Genomic DNA, 19,652 nt, shown 5'->3' with positions numbered 1-19,652 from the left:
CACAACATTTCCAACTCAAACAGTCAGTACTCACAGTCTCTAATACACTTTTAACACATACAAACTCTCTTATTACACACTATAAACATATATACGAATACACTAATACAAACTCTCTTAAAACTCTGCACTATACAAGCCAACTCTTTCTGCTCAGGACACAAACAAAGATGTTGTGATGATGACATGCCTTTTAAAGTACTGTGCACCAATCAGGACATGGCATCAATCAGCCTGCATGAACCAATCAGAGGACATTCCTGCACACACACACACACACACACACACACACACACACACACACCCAAAACAACCGAGGTACAACAAAACACATAAACAAACCATAGGGTCCTAACTATTTATATATTTATATATATCATCTTAATATTTAGTTGGAACCTGTGATTCTTTTTTCAGGATTCACTGATGATAAAAAGTTAAAAAGAACAGCATTTATTCAAAATATAAATGCTTTCTAACAATATAAATCTTTACTATCACTTTTTATCAAGTTAACACATCCTTGCTGAATAAAAGTATTAATTTCTTTCAAAAAAAGAAAGTTTTTTTTTTTTTTTGTCTATTGTTACAAAAGATTTACATACATACATACATATATATATATATATACACACACACACACACACTACCTTTAAAAAAAAAAGATATTAATACTTTTTATTTAACTTCAAAGTGTGCATTTAACTGATAATAAGACATTTATAAATTAAATGTATCATGGTTTCCACAAATATATGAAGCAGCACAACTGTTTTCAACATTGATAATAATATGTTTCTTGAGCATCAAATCATCATATTAGAATGATTTCTGAAGGATCATGTGACACTGAAGACTGGAGTAATGATGCTGAAAATACAGCTTTGACATCACAGTAATAAATTACATTTTAAAAGATTTTAAAAATGGACATTTTCAAGTGTAATAATATTTCACACTATTATTGTTACTATATTTTTGATCAAACGTTATTTATGTTGTAGGTGGTTTTTCGTTCGACTAAGAAAGAAAAGACTCAATAGTTTGCGCAGTCATACGACCAATAGAAGAAGATCTACAGCTTAGGGACTTCTAGCACTGAGCCCCTGTCCTCTAAATCATCCTCGCAACAAAGGAGAACGTGCAGAAGATCAACAACCCATTAACACTTTTAACCCCTCTCAGCTGCTCCGACCTTCTCAGCAAATTCTCCAGCCTTTTGGGACCAAAGAAAAAGTAACAATTAAAAACAGCAAATCATGAAAAAGATTTAAAAGGGCAGAAATGAAAATCTATTTCTGACATGTTTTAGATGTATCGAGCTGTAAGGCTTGGACTGGCTCGATTCAGTGGACAGTTGTGGCGGGGTTCTGTGACCCAGCCTCCCTCTCATGTTACATGTCCCTATTTATAACATCTCCCACCCCTCCTTCAGTCCCAGCCCATTGCCCAAAATCCCGGCCACTGTTAGGAAGCACCTTTCCCTCTCAGCTGGGCCGCAGTCTGCTCTAGACTGTCAAGTGAGATTCATCTCTCATCATCATCATCATCGTCAGCTGCTGCTGCCTGGCAACTCTCGCTCGCGACGTGCATGGGATTATCACACACACACTCATGTGTACTGACGCACTTTTTTCCTTTTCCACTTTTTTTTCCAAGGAGAGATTGCTTAAAGTGAGAAGCAAAGGAGCGTTTTGTGTTTCTGCTGCTTTTAATTAATCTTTTCATCTCTTGGAAGTTTTGCTGTTGTGGCTTCTGTTTTGGTGAGCGACCGCTTCGGTGCATGCGATGGATCACACGCTGTTCGGCTGTTTGCGCAGCCCTCACGCGCCTCCACAGGCCCTGCACCCCGCCTTCGCCCTTCACGGGCGCTCCGAGCACCTCTCCACGTACCCTGACCTCTCCACCTCCTCTCCTTCAACCTGCATCGTGAGCGGTTACCCAGGTGAGGACGGGGGGCTGTTTGGGGGGCACGGGCACCAGCGAGGGCCACCCATGTCCCAGCAGCAGCAGCATCATCATCATCATCATCATCATCATCTACCCCAACCGCAGCAGACCGGATGGCACATCCCGCAGACGGCCAGCGCCTCGCCAGCCAGCGCCCGTCTAGGACTGGGCATCTCGGCCCCTGATTCAGGCTCTTCAGACATGGGTCCCGGGGGCCCCAGCCTCTGCGCAAGCACCCCGAGCCTCGGCGGAGGGGTGCCCTCAGGGGCCTCTTGCGTTCCCGGAGGGGATTTCGGACGTCATACGATGTCGCCGGCCGAGGCAGAGAAAAGGAATAGCAAACGAAGAAGTGACAGCTCTGGTAAGAAAAAGGCTCATTTTTATTTTAAACCCATCTATCCTTAAGTAAAAAGCTAAAGGGTCCGATCTGATCAAGTCATTTTTTGTTTTATATATAGCCTTCATTTATTTGATCAAAAATACAGAAAAACACAGTAATATTGTGAAATGTTATTGATAATGGTTTTCTATTTTAATTTACTTTAAAATATAATTTATTTCTGCGATGCAAAGCTGATCAGTCATTACTCCAGTGTTCAGTGTCACATGATTCTGCAGAAATCATATATATATATATATATATATATATATATATATATCAAATGTGTATATATATATATATATATATATATATATATATATATATGAGTATAATTATTTATTTAATTTCAGTATTTAATATTAGGCCTATTATTTGCAAAATATTTATATATATATATATTTCTAATTTTATAAATCATATATATAAATAATATATCAACATTTAGCATGTATTATTTATTTGCTATCTGTAAATAATATTAATATTTGTTTAAATACAAAATTATATACATTTCTTATTTTACAAATATTATATATAAATTCTTTTAAATATTTCTAAATATATTATTTATATTCATATATAATATATATATGTGTGATTGAAAAATGTAATATATATATGTTAATTATATATGTCATTTTCTCCTATGCATGTTACAAGAGTCACATCGTGTAAATAAATTCTTTGTAATGTTTTCCAGAAGAACATTTCTCTTATCAATTATACTTTTGTTATTTTAGTCCCCATTAAACACTGTTAAAACATCTAAGTTTGTTTTATTGTAACTGAATTTTTGTGTAACTGAAGTTATGGTGCATTTGAACAGCCTTCACAATCAGACTGAGTGCAGTGCTAGTGTTTTTGGAAACGTGGGGAAACGTGGATCTGTGTTTTTGCCTGCAAGAGTTTTGTACTGTAGGTGTTGGCTTACACGCACAGAAGCAATTATTTTGGCTAGCAGAGGGTAGATTGTAACTCATGTGTGGGCATTTAACTGCACGCATGATTCACTTTTAGTCTCATCTGTTTCATCTCCTCACTTTTTTGGCAAGCACAAATAAGGCATGTGGTAAAGTAACTAATGCCATGGTCTGAGAAGGAGAACAGGGACGCCTGTGTTGGCATTTAACACGAAAAGCCAAACGTTAGATGACAGGAGTGTTTTAAGCAGCTTTCTCTTTGAAGATAATTTGTTTGTACATTGGAATCAGAACGGGAATATACTGTTACTTTATTTTTGGTTTTGCTGATGGGTAAAACGAACAGGGAGATATGATGTAAACTGAAGGGTTTTCGGTTCACTGCAAAAGTTGTTGTTTAATCTGATGGGCATCTCCAGTTTGTTTTGTCGGGAATAGTTGCCACTCGTGTTAAAAAAATCAATTTAACACTGCATAAAATGGATCATAAAATGTGCTTTTACGATCTTGTTACTTCAAAGGGACTTTTAACTACTTTCTGCCCTTTAAAACAAAGTTCAGGTCCACACAAGAGGTACAGCCCAGCAGATGTGGATTTATTCTCATTTGGGCCAACCCGAAATTAACATAACATAAATACACTTGTTCCACTGCTGAAAAGGTCTTGACAGAATTGGAGGACTCCGCACTAGTTCATACATTTTAAACTTTAACAATTTATGGTAACACTTTATTTTACAGTGTCCTTGTTGCATATGTTGCATGTACTCACTGTAGTAATAACATAACATTTTGCATAATTACATGCAACTAACCCTGAACCAAACCCTAAACCTAACCCTATAGTAAGTACATGCAGTTAATTATTATTACTCATTACTTAAATGTATAATTACACTCTAACAAGGAAACCTTAAAATGAAGTGTAACCCAATAAATATATATATCTTATATATATATGGGATTAGAAGTTATTTGCACTACTAAATATAATCATTATGTATTAACTATACATTTACTATTATATTATTATTTGTATTAATATTAATTAATTTTGAACATTATTTGAATAATTTTGGATATTATTCTACTCCCGTAGCAAAATGTATTCTCAATTTTCTGCCTGCAAGTGGGATTTACAATAAACAAAGTAGATTTATTGAATTATAGAAAATGTAATTCTCAAGGATGTGTTTGGGGCATTTGAACAGTGTTGATCTATTTTAAGCACTATAGATTTTAAAAGGCATTTCAATTATTAAAATGTTCTAATATACTTTCTATTCATTTTCAGAGCAACTGTGGCATAACAAAAAATTAAATGAGCTTTTATAATGAGCACCAATCAATGCAAAAAGGGCGGATTTAACTGTCAAAATGTCAACATATTTATATTTAAGATATATTGTTTGATTTATTCAAAGCATGTGTGGATGTTCTAATAAAACAGCACATGTCTGGTTTGGATAGGAGACAGCAGCCTAGCGTGTATTTTGTCATGTGGGTTTTCATGATATTCATTTTGGTTTCTTGTTTTTATCACCAATAAAGCTCAGTATGTAAGTAGAATATTAAAGTAGATGTCTAAATTTTCATTGTAGCTGTATTTTTTAAATCATCTTTGAAAGCTTAGGCTGTCCTGCTTTTTTCCCCCAGTACTTTTCTTTTTTTAAAGAAGAGATAAAAGTTAAAGCGCAGGCCTAATTGCTGTGGTGTAACCGCCGTGTCGCGAAGCCGGGAAAAGTTTCCTTAACTTAGACCAGCTCTGTTCTCGAAACGATGCTCGTGTTGCTTTTTCTCACTCCACAATGGCTGCTTTTGGCCCGCAATAAATGTGCCTTTTTGCTCGTTTTAATCAGACCCACATTCAGCCGACTCTTTAAAATACATCTGGTGAAATTTTAGCTAAAACTGGGTGTAATCAGTTGCATTTTGATGCACTGTCTTTAGAAATCACCTGATGATTATTTCATTAGCATGAGTCACCACAGACTGCAACTTCTATGCTAAACTACAATATCATCATTACACGAACAATCCTGAGTCTCTGTCCTTTTCAGCTTCTGCAAATCTCAACCTGCAAATGATACTGTTAAATAACACGTTTGGCATGTGTTTATAGCCATCATGATGCAGCTGACAGCGGCGATTTCACACTTCATCTGAACATCCACCTACAGTGAGACCTTCAAGGCAAACTAAAATAATACTTTGCCATATATCTCAGTGTATCTAAGATACGCTTGAAGTGTTTTAAAAACATTGTTTGTTTGAGAATCCGACCAGCCTGACACAGCAACAGTGGCTCGACCAATAGCATGAGTTTGGGGGCGGGGATAATCTGACTAATGGCAGTTGAGGGAAAATATGTTTGAAAACAGTTAAAAATGACAAATCTGATCATTTACTTTCTTCTATGTAACAATGAAGAGCACGAGCATTTAAAGTGACAGACCAGCACACACTGAGGGTGCTTTCACACTGGCAATTTAGTTCAGAACGGGGCACGGTTCGCATGATAAATCGCTAACGTGAGCGCTGTCATGCGGACCCGGGTTCACACTGGGGTACCGAACCCGAGACTACCTGGAGGAGGTGGTCTGAGTTCGGTTGCACTCGAACCGTGCCGCAGTTCGTGTGAATGTGAAAGCAACACAGACTCGGGTGCACACCTGTACAGGAAGTAAAGTAACCTGCGCATGCATTTTAGCTGATGATGTATTTAATTAAATACAAACACATGTAAGGGATGATAGTGTTGATGATTTACCTTGGATACGAGCGAGAGTGAGCCTGCAGTGTATTCGTGCATATCGAGTGGAATCAGGGAAACAAATGAATGGAAATCCACTGTCTCCTCAAAAGAGTCCGTTTGCAAGCAGCAGAAGGCCACCTTATGCGACACACACACACACACACATAATCGCATAATAGCACAAAATTAATAAAAAACACAATATATTGACTCGCATTACGTCTGCGATGACGTAAGATGCACGCAAACGCACCAGGGTTCGATAGAATCAAGTTGAGTGTGAAACCAGACCAACGCTGCGGGGGGCGCCGGGAACAATCGGGCTCGGGCTCGGACTGCAGCAAACAGTGTGAACGCACCCTTAGAATAAACAGAATGATATCGTCCGCTGGTGTGGATGCCAATAAAGTTATCTTTATAGTTATCGTTCTGGGTGTAAACGGACCTTAAATTTTGGAACAGTTTGAGAGTGAGTACAATTTCATTTATGGGTGAACTTTCCCTTTAAGATGGGATATTATATTACACAGTATTTTATCATTGAAAAAACATGAACAATTATGTATTTGAAATATCATGCATGCTGACTTGAAATGGCAGAGCAGGTCTCGCCACTTGCGGATGGGGTCTCATTAAATTAGACTCTATTTACAGCTGGGTTTGGAATGCTAGTTGGATTAGCGCTCACTCCACACCCATAGATAAATGAACCAAAAGGCTTTGCAAGTGAGTCACAGCAACATGAAGTCATGATAAAGGCGCACGTCTTGTGAAAAAAAGAAGCATAAAATTTCCTTCCTCATGTGTCAAAACAGCAGAAGCGCATGAGTCTCCGGTAGGATGGATAGCTAGGCTAATCTGACATTTCCTCAATGGCCTTTTGCGTTTCCCATTCAAGAATAGACTAGACGTAATTGAGCTCTGGCAATAACCAGATGTAATTGTATATATGAGCTTTTATGCGTTCATGTTCTGTCACTCCAAAAAACATCTGAAACTAGGGAAAGCAATTCGCCGTAATTGACAGCGCAAGAGCGAGGGAGGGAATAAGAAACACTCCACTGAAAATTGTTGTGAGCTGGCAGCTCTTGGGCCATGACTGGAAGACGCTCGTAAAATTTTGAGGTAAATAAACTAAGGAAATATATTTTTACACGTCCTCCAGTGCTGTTTTGTTCCATATTAAAACTACAAGGATAGCAGATTCCATTAACACTAAGTCAAATGAAGTCTTTGGAAAGTGTTCTGGTGAGCGCCAACTCATTGTGAGAATCTATATAGCGGTTTATGAAAACTCACGGCTGGAGCTGACTTTTACAAACAGCTGGCATGCACAATTGCAGCATCGTAAAATATGACTGGCAGTATTCCTTATTCTCCTCTGCTTTTCTTTATGACATTTCTGGGATTTCAACCCTGCAGTGATTGTATTTAATTGGAACGATTGCATTGAAATGAACTGATTGTGTTTCAAAGCCCATTTTGTTGTGGAACAGTTGACACTGCTTTTCAAAAAGATTGTGACCATTTCTTTCATTCTTGCTTTTTCTTTTAAGAGTCCCAAGATGGGAATTACAAATCGGATGTGAGCAGCAAGCCAAGGAAGGAGCGGACAGCGTTCACCAAAGAGCAAATTCGAGAACTGGAGGCAGAATTCGCCCATCACAACTATTTGACCAGACTGAGGCGGTACGAAATCGCCGTAAACCTGGATCTCACGGAAAGGCAGGTGAGATGACCGAGTCCGACCTGGTCCCTGTTCATCAATCATTCTGTCACAAGCTACTGTCGTTTTTTTTTTTTTCTGGGTTCAGTGCTTTTCTATCCAGCCATGGAGTGGGACTATTGTATTCCAGATGTTTCTGCAAGCTCTCTTTTTGGCTGTAGTCAAGTAACGGGAGAGGCGAAGGAAGTTCTGTCCGCTAAGGCACTTCCGCCTTGCTGCTCCGTCTTACAAATTGGTCTCTGCGTGGGAAGGCACTTCCTACAGCCATATGTGAAATAAATAGCACATGACGCTTTATTTGGAGCCAAAGATATATTGGTTGTTGTAACTATTTGATGTTTTAACCAAACAACTATGTAATCTTATTAAACCATTGAAGTTTATTGACTCTTACAGACATAAAGAGATGACATAATGCTTGCTGTTTTTGAAATGACATCATTGGCAGGTCATTCTGGCCTAATTCAAAACACCATTCATAACATTTTTAACTGCTCAATGAACCATGCAAGTGCCTTAAATTATAATATGTCCAGTACATCGCAGTATTTTAGATTACAAATTAGTTTCTAGACCTTTTGGTTTCATAACACTTTGCAGTTTGCAATGGATCCCACAAGGAAGTGACATCTGTGGCCTTAAATTATGCTATCTTCTCTGGGGATACATTCCCAAGGCTTAGAATTAAAAACCTTGCCACACGACAAGTAAGCAAATCCGTCTCCTGCAATGTGATCCCTGTGTGAACCTGCTGGAGTTCTGGACGTTCGTGACAGGAGAAGGACTATGACTGGAGCACACGTAAAATGGTTACTAATCATAATGATATTGCACAGGCTAATTAAAACGACTATCTGTAAATAAATTTATTACAGCACCTGCAAGAAAGCACTGTACTGGTCTCCCTTAATGTTTTAGGGGTTTAGAATTAAACTCCTCCAGCTAATTCAGTCTGAACTGCTTCATACAAACACACTTTGGGCCCTATTTTAACGATCTGAAACACAAGTATCAAGCGCAATTGCTATTATACCGGCGGGATAAATGACTCTTGCGCCCGAAGCAAATATAAAATGGGTTGGTCTGAAGTAGCTTCATTATTCATAGGTGTGGTTTGGGCGTAACGTGAAATAAACCAATCAGAGCGACATCTCACATTCCCTTTAAGAGCAGGCGCGCTTGTTCTATAGCGGATTCCTATTATAACGGCGGATTTGCCAGACGCACGACAGGAGCGGTTCACAGCCGAGGAGACCGACGTTCTCGTCAGAGCCGTAAAAGACAGAAAAGTGACGTTGGGGATGGAGAAACACACCCAAATTAACTTCGGTTAAACATATGATAATTTGGGTAAATGTGTAAGCTAGATGTATGCTTTTATAATAAACTGTCTATCTATCTATCTATCTATCTATCTATCTATCTATCTATCTATCTATCTATCTATCTATCGTAATAATGTATGATGCACACGCTACATTGATTATGGCCAAGCATGCACCCTTAAAATAGCATATTAATAACATGCGCAACGCGCCACTGACTTTAAACTAGGTTTTTTCAGTCAGTGGCGGAATTGTTTTCTAAACCTGCAAAATAGCACCAGGGAACGTTTGCGCCGGAACACGCCTCCTCTTTGCGCTGAACCGCCCCGGGGAGCGCAAGTGTATTTCTTAGTTAACCGACGTGCGTCTGTGGAGGGAAAAGTCCGCTGTGCGCGGGTGCAAAATAGGAATGATACATGCGTCGGTGTACAAAGTCAATTGCGCTGGGTGCAAGATAGGGCCCATTGTGTGTTTATTTATTTAGTAACTTTTTTTAACTTTATAATTTTTTGAGAAATATACAATTAAAGTGAATAAAAAAATTAAAGTGAAAATTCCCATTTACTTTTTTTGAATAAAAGACTGTCATCCACATAGTGAATTCTTATTGGCTTTTGCATATTTGTCTGTTTTTCTCTTTCTTACATTGATTTAACCAAATGGGTGTCTTGCCACTGCAAAGAGACCCTGATTTCATTTACACAGATCCAGTCTTCAACTTTAAATTTATTTCAATGCTGCCATGCAAGTGTTGGTATTTTTAGGAAATTATAGAATTGTCTGATGACATGCACTAACCAGTGACCAGTGGACTCACTGGGACATTTTCAGGCTGAGAGAAGAATTGCAAACGTTGCAGATATATTTTAAGGGTGGCAGTCTTACAGTGCTGACAGTAATGAACGTGGGTGGCCAATTTAATAGTGTTCTAGCGGACCTTAAAATCCAAAGACGATTCCTTGCGGATGCTTAAAACGTACGCTGAAGGAATTATTGTGTTGAGCGTAAAATGAATTTGAACATAAAATCCGTAAAAGTTTGATAGCCATTTAAAAAAAAAAAAAAAAAAAAAAAAAACCATCAAATTACATCATTTTGCTGATTTGGGCCTGGTATTTGTCAAGTCTGATTGTGTATGATGAAGAATTCTGGTCTATTCCATGTGACTATCTAACATCATACCTACTCCAGAAATAAATTTTAGCATAAGGCAAGCAAGCCTTACTTGCACAGCAGTGACCCTTTAAGAAACAGCTAAATCATCGTTCTGGGAAACGTAAATACGGTCTCTGAATCAACTCGCAAGGAAAAGACAAAAATGTCTGATGCCACAGAAAAGATGGGCTGAAAATAGAGTTGCTGCCAAATATGTGCATTGAAAGCCATGGTATTTTTCAAGCGTCTTCAGAAAAACATAATTCCAAACTTTGTGGATCATGCATTAGAATAGCATGGCAGTCATCTGATCACATGGCACACTTGCACCCGATCGAGGGATATTAGCTTACTGGAGTTTGGTGAGTCATGGCCTGATCTACCTCTCCAATCGCTCCTCCAACAACCACAGTAAACAGATCATCTGCACCATCGGGGTGAACATACAGACTAATTTGCTGAAGGCAAATTACACTCTTAAAAATAAAGATTCCAAATATTTTGTTGTTGTTGTTGTTGTTGTTGTTGTTGTTTTCACAGCGATGCCATTAAAGAGCCATTTTGGGTTCCCCATGCAAGGAACCTTACATGGAACACTTTTTAAAAGAACCAATTTTTTCGTAGTGTGAAAGACTTTTTAGTAATCTAAACAACGATAAAGATTTCCACTGTAAAGATCCTTTTGTGCAATGGAAAGGTTCCTTGGATGTTAAAGGTTCTTCATGGAACCATATGCCAATAAAAACCTTTATTTATAAGGCATGCCTATATTAATCTGGATAGCATACATTTGAAAACGCATCTTTTTCTCTATTTTAGGCATTTTTGTCCCGAGAAAACAGTTCAAATTCTTTTCAGTTTTCTAGTGATTTTTGAGTGCGATTGGATGCACCAGTAAGTGTTGGGATATTTAGCTAATAAAATGATTGTGCCAGAAGAAGTGTGAGAACTTTATTATGTCTGCTCTCTCTGTATCATCTCAGTGAGCTTTTATTACGTTTTACGCATGCGCAGTAAGATGATTTAAGCATTTTTCGTAGTTTTAGTGTGGGCGAGGAACTTTTGGAAAAGCTTGAAAACGCTAATATGGTTGAAGAGCGTTTTGAAACGATCTAAATGTAATGGGCTTAATGTAGATGTAGCCTAAGAGTCTAGGATCTGATAACTCATGTGTCTTTCTTTCCCACTAGGTAAAAGTGTGGTTTCAGAACAGACGGATGAAGTGGAAGCGAGTTAAGGGAGGCCAACAGGGGGCGGTAGCGAGAGAAAAAGAGCTTGTGAATGTCAAAAAGGGAACGTTGCTTCCCTCTGAGTTTTCGGGAATTCCTGGACTCCAACATACACCGGACTCACTTATCAACAATGAGGACAGCCACGACAGCGACCAGAGCTCTGAGCACGCTCACTTATGATGCTTATCCGGGGTCATGTTCAGTTAGGGATTATGTTGAGTACGGACTGAAAGTACACAAAGACTGCACAGCAGATTATACGTGCCAATGAGGAGCAACCACACCACGACGCCTCCCAGGGCAGTTCCTGTGACGCCTCAAAGTAGTAGGCTAACAGTGCTTGCTCAATATGTAAAAATGTACACAGGACTGATATATTGTTCTGCATTTGGATGATACAGAATATTTGTGATACTTTGGCATCAATATTCACAAAGAAAAGGTGCCTTGCTTGTTTGACGGAAATGTTTACACATTTGAAAATGCCGTTAAATGCATTAAAGGTGCTGTAAGCCATTTCAAAATCCTCACTGTCAGCAAAGCCAAAGTGTTTCACAGAGCCTAGAGACTTCTGTCAGGTGGTATTGATATGTTCTGCATGCTATTCTATAAAATAATCACTTACAGCACCTTTAAAGTACCCTTCTACTGCTGTTTTACTTGAAAGATAGAAGAGCAGTGTTTTAAACTGTCTGGATCTGGCCCAACAACATTCCATTCTGATCTTACATTGAAAAGGGGTATGGTTTAGTTTGCACTGTCAATTTTCTGTGCCTTAATTGATTTCTACTGTATGTTTTTGTACAATTTCGATGTGATCGAAATAATGATCAATCAAGTGTGCAGGAGAGTCAAAAACATTTCAGAAAATATTATGTCATGTAAATAAGTATTCCTATCTTCCAAAAATCTGACAGCTGTATCATGTGCAGACAATGCTTCAACAATAAACTTTTCGTATGTGGCTTGGTATGATTTTCTTATCATGAATGATTCTTTCTTGGAGGTTAGCTAATAATAAACAGTGCTTGAATAATTTGAGAAAACTGGCTTTTGACTACAGAACTGACTGCCAGGGCTCAACATGTGAGTGTTACGGGTCAGTTGACATAACTGTCCCCCTATTGGGCCTCTGCTATATCCTACTTTTTTTGATGTACATGCATGTTTATGCCTTTTAAACTTTTGCTTGTGAAATACCATTTAATATTTTTGTGATAGTAGTAGGCCTATCAGTAGAACGGGTTGAAAATAATGTCATTTTTTGCCATTTAACCTACTGTATGCCATCATTTTCTAGCAAATGTGTTTGTGAATTTATTTCTGTCCTAGAGTTTCCTGGATGATTATATTGACTATGTCTAAGCTAAAATTTTCTTTGCAAATTATATATAAAAAAATAAAATAAAGGTAGGCTACATCATATACCGCTTGGCCCAATAGCGGTTAAAAAAAAAAAAAGTGCATGCATTTTGCGGAAAAAAAACATTGGTTTCAATTCGGCTCTACGTGACTGTGCTGATAAATATGGCTATCATCCATAATACATACACTTGACATGGAAAAGATATCAAGCTGACTGGCTGAAGACGTTACTGAAGCTTTAACGTTACCCATTAATAGACACGCCTTGAAAATAAATTCCAGCACAGCTCTACAACAACCATAATGAAATGACCCTTAATAGATAATGCTTTACAATAAACAACGTGTGCCAATTTATCTATTCAATAAAATACCTTACTCACCCGTCGAGTCATAAAAACACCATCTCCGCATCACTTTTACAACATTTCAAACCCCTCAGTTCCCGCCATCTCCGAAAAGCCAAGCCAAGCCGATGTTGATTTTGTTTTATGATTTAAGAGCTTCACGCTTTCTCTTTTTGTCAGAAGACTCCTCTGTTCGGTGTTTTTTTTTTTTTTTTTTTTTTTTTTTTTTTTTTTTAAACCGGGAGGTTTGAGAGTTAGCTGCCCCATGTCAATCTTTCTCCCTCACTGTGACAAGACAGTTAACCCACTCCCACACGCCTCAAAGTAGCAGATAAACGTTTCTCTATTTACGGATATGACAAGACATATGCAGGAGTGATGCAAATACGCATTTGTTTTCTTCTAAAATATAAACAATTATAATAGGCTTACCATAGTGCATCAGGGTAAGACAAAAACGTGTTTTGGAAGAGGTATTAATGATTTTTTTTTTTTTTTAACAAAAAAGTTAGGCTAGCTAAGTGTTCCTTAAAAATTACATTTGCAATTAGAAACTCAATGTAAATTAAAATTGATAATTTAAATATTTTGAAAGTGTAAAAATATTAACTACTGGCCCAACTGAGCAAGCAAAAAATACATCCGTTGATTATCTGCTTGTATCTTGTTATCGAAATCATATCTTCCCTCTAGCTACTTATTCCAACACAGTTTTCTAGAAACAGGTGCATTTTAAAGGTAGGGTAGGACATTTTTGAAGGCTAGAAATAGAGCTAGCTCTGAGCACAAGATCCAACCCTCCTTTCAAAGCGTCTCCAAAGTCACGCCTCCTTCAAAACACATGAGTCTGCAAAACACAGCAGTCTGCAAAGTGGCACAAGAGACGGCGTTAAACTACCTCATGACTCACAGCACATAACATTACAATAATAATGAACATAAACAACTTAAAGAGACCTGTACCACCTGACTGCTGCAGATTCATTACAACGTTGATGGTTTTGCCATTGAAATGCATAAATTCAAGTCACAAACCACTCTCTTCCAAATTAAGGTAGTTATGGTGTGAACGCAGCATAAGCTCGTTGTTTTGGTTCAGAAGGAACTGTAAAAGGTGGCTGCTGGGTGCTCATTGACTGACGTCTGGCTAACTCATAGCATGAAAAGAGCTGATGATGTGTGATGTCTGCGTGAGGAGGTGCGTGGAGGTATGGAAATACACACGTTGACAGGCATTTAGAACATCGTACCATTGCATTCGGACCGAATTCAATGATTGGACGAACATTTTATGGTCCTATGCCTTCCACAGACGACATATATACAAAAAAGTACATTTAAACCACTTAACTTAGTGATTGCTCTCAGGATGTGTGGAGACTTTCAACCAGCATAACAAAACAATGTTTCTGGAACAAATCACCTACCTCACCTTTACATGATCTTAATTTAATGTGAAGACGTCTACTGCCACTAGTAGACTAATAATTACTAGAATAATATTGAAAGATGTGGTGTTGCGGTTAGAATTAGTCGCATGACTTGGGTCACTTTACTGGGCAATAGGGACCTCCTTACAGAAGCTGAAATTCTAGGGCCTTAATTACATGCAGTTGGACTGGAGAATATGCACTGATACACAACCATTGTTGTGTGTTCAGCTGCGAGTCAAATTTGTCAAGTACATTTTCTAACCCTCAGCCACTTCAAATCCCTTAAGCTGAATGTTCCTATAGAAATCCATCCAGTGAGGATCTGCGACTCATCACCATGATTATGAAGCGAATATGCTATAAGGCTGAGCGAGGAGCCTACATGAATAAGTTATTGAGGAAGGGGCAGGGGAATATGCTAAATTCAGTTTTTCCTCCAGGCAGGGTCAGGACTTCTGCCTTAAGTCTGAGAGGTGGGTGAGCAAACGGATCATATTCTATTACAAAATCATGTTATGGTCCATTCATGCTGTCGGCACTGAGTGAGCCTGCATTCTAATTCGTAATGCAAGCCAGGAGAATCAAGACCCATTTGCCCACCAGGACCAATGATTCTGAGGGTCCTGCCAAAAGAATCAGTTGTAGCTTCAACTGCTTTTGACGGAAGAAACCACAAAAATATATTTTGTTTGAATGTTTTTGTATCACCAAGGAGATTTCTGGAACTTCCTCCACAATGGAATAGAGAGGTCACACAGAAAGTCACGTTACTCTCTGTTTCACATCTAAGCCTTTTATTGCACTTTGACTTCTTAGGTTCTTTCCTGGACAGGAAAAGCTACATTGTTTAAATATAGTCCAAGCCAAAAACAGCAGTAGACTACAAGCTTTTCCAAAATATTTTTTTAATCTACAGTTTGTGCACATTGCTGTGACCTTTTCCATCTACCAATACACCTAAAGGGATTCATATTTTCTTTCTATTTTAGTATTTAATGTGTAAGAGATCATTTCGAAACATGTAAATTATGATTGTCAATCAGTTGATACATTATTTGAACCAAACCCACCCATGTTGAACCTTCCATATATGAATAAAAATATGCTTTTTAGTTAAAAAAAAGTAGTAATACATCATAATAAATCAATCTTTCCCTCCAAAAATAAAAATGAAAACAAAATAATAAATTTATTAATTTATAAAAAACAGAAAGCTTTGTACAGAAAGATTGTACAGACATGTATCTCCTTTCATGTCTTTGGGTAATCTTGTTTATTCCCCATGGTAAATTTATTTATTTTACTTTGTGAAAAAGGTTTATACATTGTTATGTTATTCAAGTAGTTGTTGCTGAACCAACCAATCAATCAATCAATCAATCAATCAATCAATCAATCAATCAATCAATCAATCAATCAATACAACCTGGCATATGTGTCAAATTTGTGTTGGTTATATAGTCACCAAGAAGACATTAGTGAAAAGCATACTTGAGATGAGATTTGTGATGATGTGTGAAGAAATCAGAACTTAATAGAATATTATATATTATTATATTTTTATTGAATATTCTGCATCATTTCAAGTCATGAATTTCTACAATACAAATAAATATAGGCACAATATTGTGGTGAGTTCAAGTCCTCCTGGGAAGTTCGTATTTACGAGGTGGGAAGTCATGTTTACAACAGCAGGTGCATTCAAGTCACTTCTGTTGGAGTTAGATGGCGGTACTTTCTTTTAATTAATTACGCAAAGAAACAGCAAGGTTCTTAACCTCTACTTCTAGAAAAGGAAGAACAAATAAATGTGCATCAGGTGTGTTTTGCTTTTTTATGTTTTTTATTTAATTTATGAAGGCACTGTAGACTTTATTGTTACATATTATATTGTTATATTACAATGCTATCATATTCTGTGCAGGCAATTCGTTTACTTTGCTGTAAATAGAAATGCCTGACAATATCACTGCTAGATACATTTAAGTGTTGTGGTAATCCGCCATGTTTCTCACTGACATGCCCCAACTCGTAAAGATCGGCCCGCTGTGGTGAAAATCAAGGTTTTAATCTTGCTGGTGTTTTTAATATGCTTTAAGTCACTACATCAACTCCATGCACACACATAATAGAATCAGAATCTTTTAAGTCACTACATCAACAACTCTCATAATATGGGTGGGGGAACGGATTCTGACAGCTGGACTGTTTGCCGTCGGATTCTAATCCCCCCTGTTTCTTGCACAAGTAGGTTCTAATATTATCAAAATGATGCTGGTTAAGCTCCATGCACACACAATATAGAATCAGGATCTTTTAAAGGGATACTCCACTTTTTTTGGAAATAGGCTCATTTTACAACTCCCCCAGAGTTAAAGAGTTGAGTTTTACCGTTTTCGAATCCATTCAGCCGATCTCCGGGTCTGGCAGTACCACTTTTAGCATAGCTTAGCATAGATCATTGAATCGGACATGACCATTAGCATCTCTCTCAAAAAAATGACCAAAGAGTTTCGATATTTTTCCTATTTAAAACTTGACTCTTCTGTAGTTACATCGTGTACTAAGCTGCGTCATTTCATTACGCCTGCTACACCCATGGTATGGCAGCAAAGTTTCTTGATTATTACGCAGGAATGAGAGTATAGTTCCTAGCCATATCAGCCTAGAAAATCGCAACTTTACATTTTCTGTCGGTCTTAGTACACAATGTAACTACAGAAGAGTCAAGTTTTAAATAGGAAAAATATCGAAACTCTTTGGTAATTTTTTTGAGAGAGATGCTAATGGTCATGTCTGATTCAATGATCTATGCTAAGCTATGCTAAAAGTGGTACCGCCAGACCCGGAGTTCGGCTGAATGGAATCGAAAACGGTAAAACCCAACAGTTTAACTCTGGGGGAGTTTTAAAATGAGCCTATTTCCCAAAAAAGTGGAGTATCCCTTTAAGTCACTGCATCAACATCTCTCATTATATGGATGGGGGAACTGATTCCGACAGCTGGATTGCGTGCCGTCGGATTCTGTTCCCCCCATGTTTCTTACACAATGAGGTTCTAATATTTACAAAACTGGTTCAGGCTAGGTGGTGCCAATAGCCTCGTGGGCAGTGTGCAGGCATATTGTGCCACTGCACTTCGGGCAACCTGAATTTGAGTCCTGGCTCGTGTATTCTTATTGATCCCGTCCCCCTCTATCTCTCCCACTTCGCTTCCTATCTACATATTGTCCTATCAGTACAAAAGAAAAAACGCCAAAAAATAAATCTTTAAACTCATGCTGGTTAAGCTTCATCTACACACTGAATAGAATCAGCCTCTTTTTAGCCAGTACATCAACATCTCCCGTCATGGGGGTAGGGTATCAGATTCCGACAGCTGGATTTTTTGCCATCGGATTCTGTTCCCCCCATGTTTCTTACACAATGAGGTTCAAATATTTATCAAACTGATGGTGGTTAAGCTCCATCAATACACAGAATAGAATAAGGATCTTTTAAACCATCACATCAACATCTCTCATCATGGTGGCGGGGGAACGGATTCCGACAGCTGGACTGTCTGCAGTCGGATTCTGTTCCCCCCATGTTTCTTACACAATGAGGTTCTAATATTTATAAAACTAGTGCAGACCAGGTGGTGCCGATAGCCTTGTGGGCAGTGCACTTACATATGGTGCTTTTATGTTTAGGGTGACCTGAGTTCAAGTCCCAGCTTGTGGACTTCATGATCCCGTCACCCTATCTCTCTCTCCCACTTTGCTTCCAGTCTACATACTGTCCTATTATAATAAAAGGCAAAAACGGCAAAACATAAATCTTTAAACTGATGCACACCCAGAATAGAATTAGTATCTTTTAAGACAAACCATACGCGAATTCATAAGTCAACACAATTGCTGAGTTATTTATTTTATCTTTAAAACTGCAGTGATCTAAAGACAGTCTCAAAGACGCGGTTTGATATCGCTGGTGTTTCTACCTACCTTGTAGGAGTTACAAACTACCTTTTTACCAATAACGTCAACGTGCCGGCGGGATTTAGCATATCATTACTATGCTGTGATGCAGGGGAGTCTCAAGAGAAGCCAGGTTATCCCGGTATATTTTTGTGTTGATATGAAAATCGGGTAGATTTTGCAATATAGCGGGTGTATAATGTATATTACGATGTTATGATCAACTATATAGCTTTCTCCACTGACTTTCTGAGTTGTTCAAAGCGTTTCTGATGATTGTTAGAACGCAGCTGCATGACTCTGAGATGGCGAATGGGAACATGGTTTGTGTAACATTAGCAACACACAATTAGCTGTTTGATAACATAGTCAGGGCAAAAAGCTAATAATATGAATTAGTTATGTGTCCGACGTTGTAAAGAGCGATACTGTTGTGTTGCGTTTACCTCTGTAAATTGGCAGAGGGAATCTGGCCAGGGCCAATTAGTATATTCATGAGTATTCAATCCGTGTATACTAAATGAAGCAAGGGTGTAGAGTTGCATTCAAGCTATTTTAAGGCATGAAGACATTTTTAACAGGAAAAAAAAGTTTAAATATGTCATTTTGGTGATCAAAGATGAGTTTTAAGGGATACAATTAGGGGGACTTTAAAGAAAACCCAGAGCTTCCCACTTGTATTTACAACATTGTGGTGGCATTAATGTGCGTTCTACTCATAAATATGATCCTTACGACTTGACTTGTTGCATTGGTGCATTGGTCCATTGCTAATACACCATTAGCAATGGACACTACGCACAAATTCAACCCGGTTCAAAGGGAAATGTGCCAAATGGATGAGTTAAGCCAAATGGTTAAGAAAAAATGCTATTTAAACTTAATCAAGCTGACGGCCAATTCATATTATGCCATAAATTTATATAAATCCTAGTTAAACTATTGATGTCAATGTGATGTCAATTTGATATCTAAAACATGACATTGATTTGATGTAAATTGAACGTCAAACATATTGGCCTGATACATAATCAATTTCAGTGGGGGATTAATTTCCTATTTTTACCCAATTAACACTGGAATAAATTGCTGTCCAAACTTAAA

At 38.0% G+C, this 19,652-nt stretch overlaps 1 protein-coding gene across 1 annotated transcript; it reads left to right on the top strand.

Moving 5' to 3' along the window:
• The first annotated feature begins 1,444 nt into the window (after positions 1 to 1,444).
• Positions 1,445 to 12,416, top strand: meox2a (mesenchyme homeobox 2a). Its single transcript, XM_084419349.1, has 3 exons — positions 1,445 to 2,311; positions 7,564 to 7,736; positions 11,404 to 12,416. Exons 1-3 carry the CDS (start codon positions 1,789 to 1,791, stop codon positions 11,623 to 11,625), a joined length of 918 nt encoding a protein of 305 aa, XP_084275475.1. The 5' UTR covers positions 1,445 to 1,788; the 3' UTR covers positions 11,626 to 12,416.
• Positions 12,417 to 19,652: the final 7,236 nt, after the last annotated feature.

Source organism: Rutilus rutilus, assembly GCF_951802725.1.
Source record: "Rutilus rutilus genome assembly, chromosome: 9".
NCBI classification, from domain to species: Eukaryota; Metazoa; Chordata; class Actinopteri; order Cypriniformes; family Leuciscidae; genus Rutilus; species Rutilus rutilus.
This window is presented reverse-complemented; position numbering and strand designations above follow the sequence as displayed.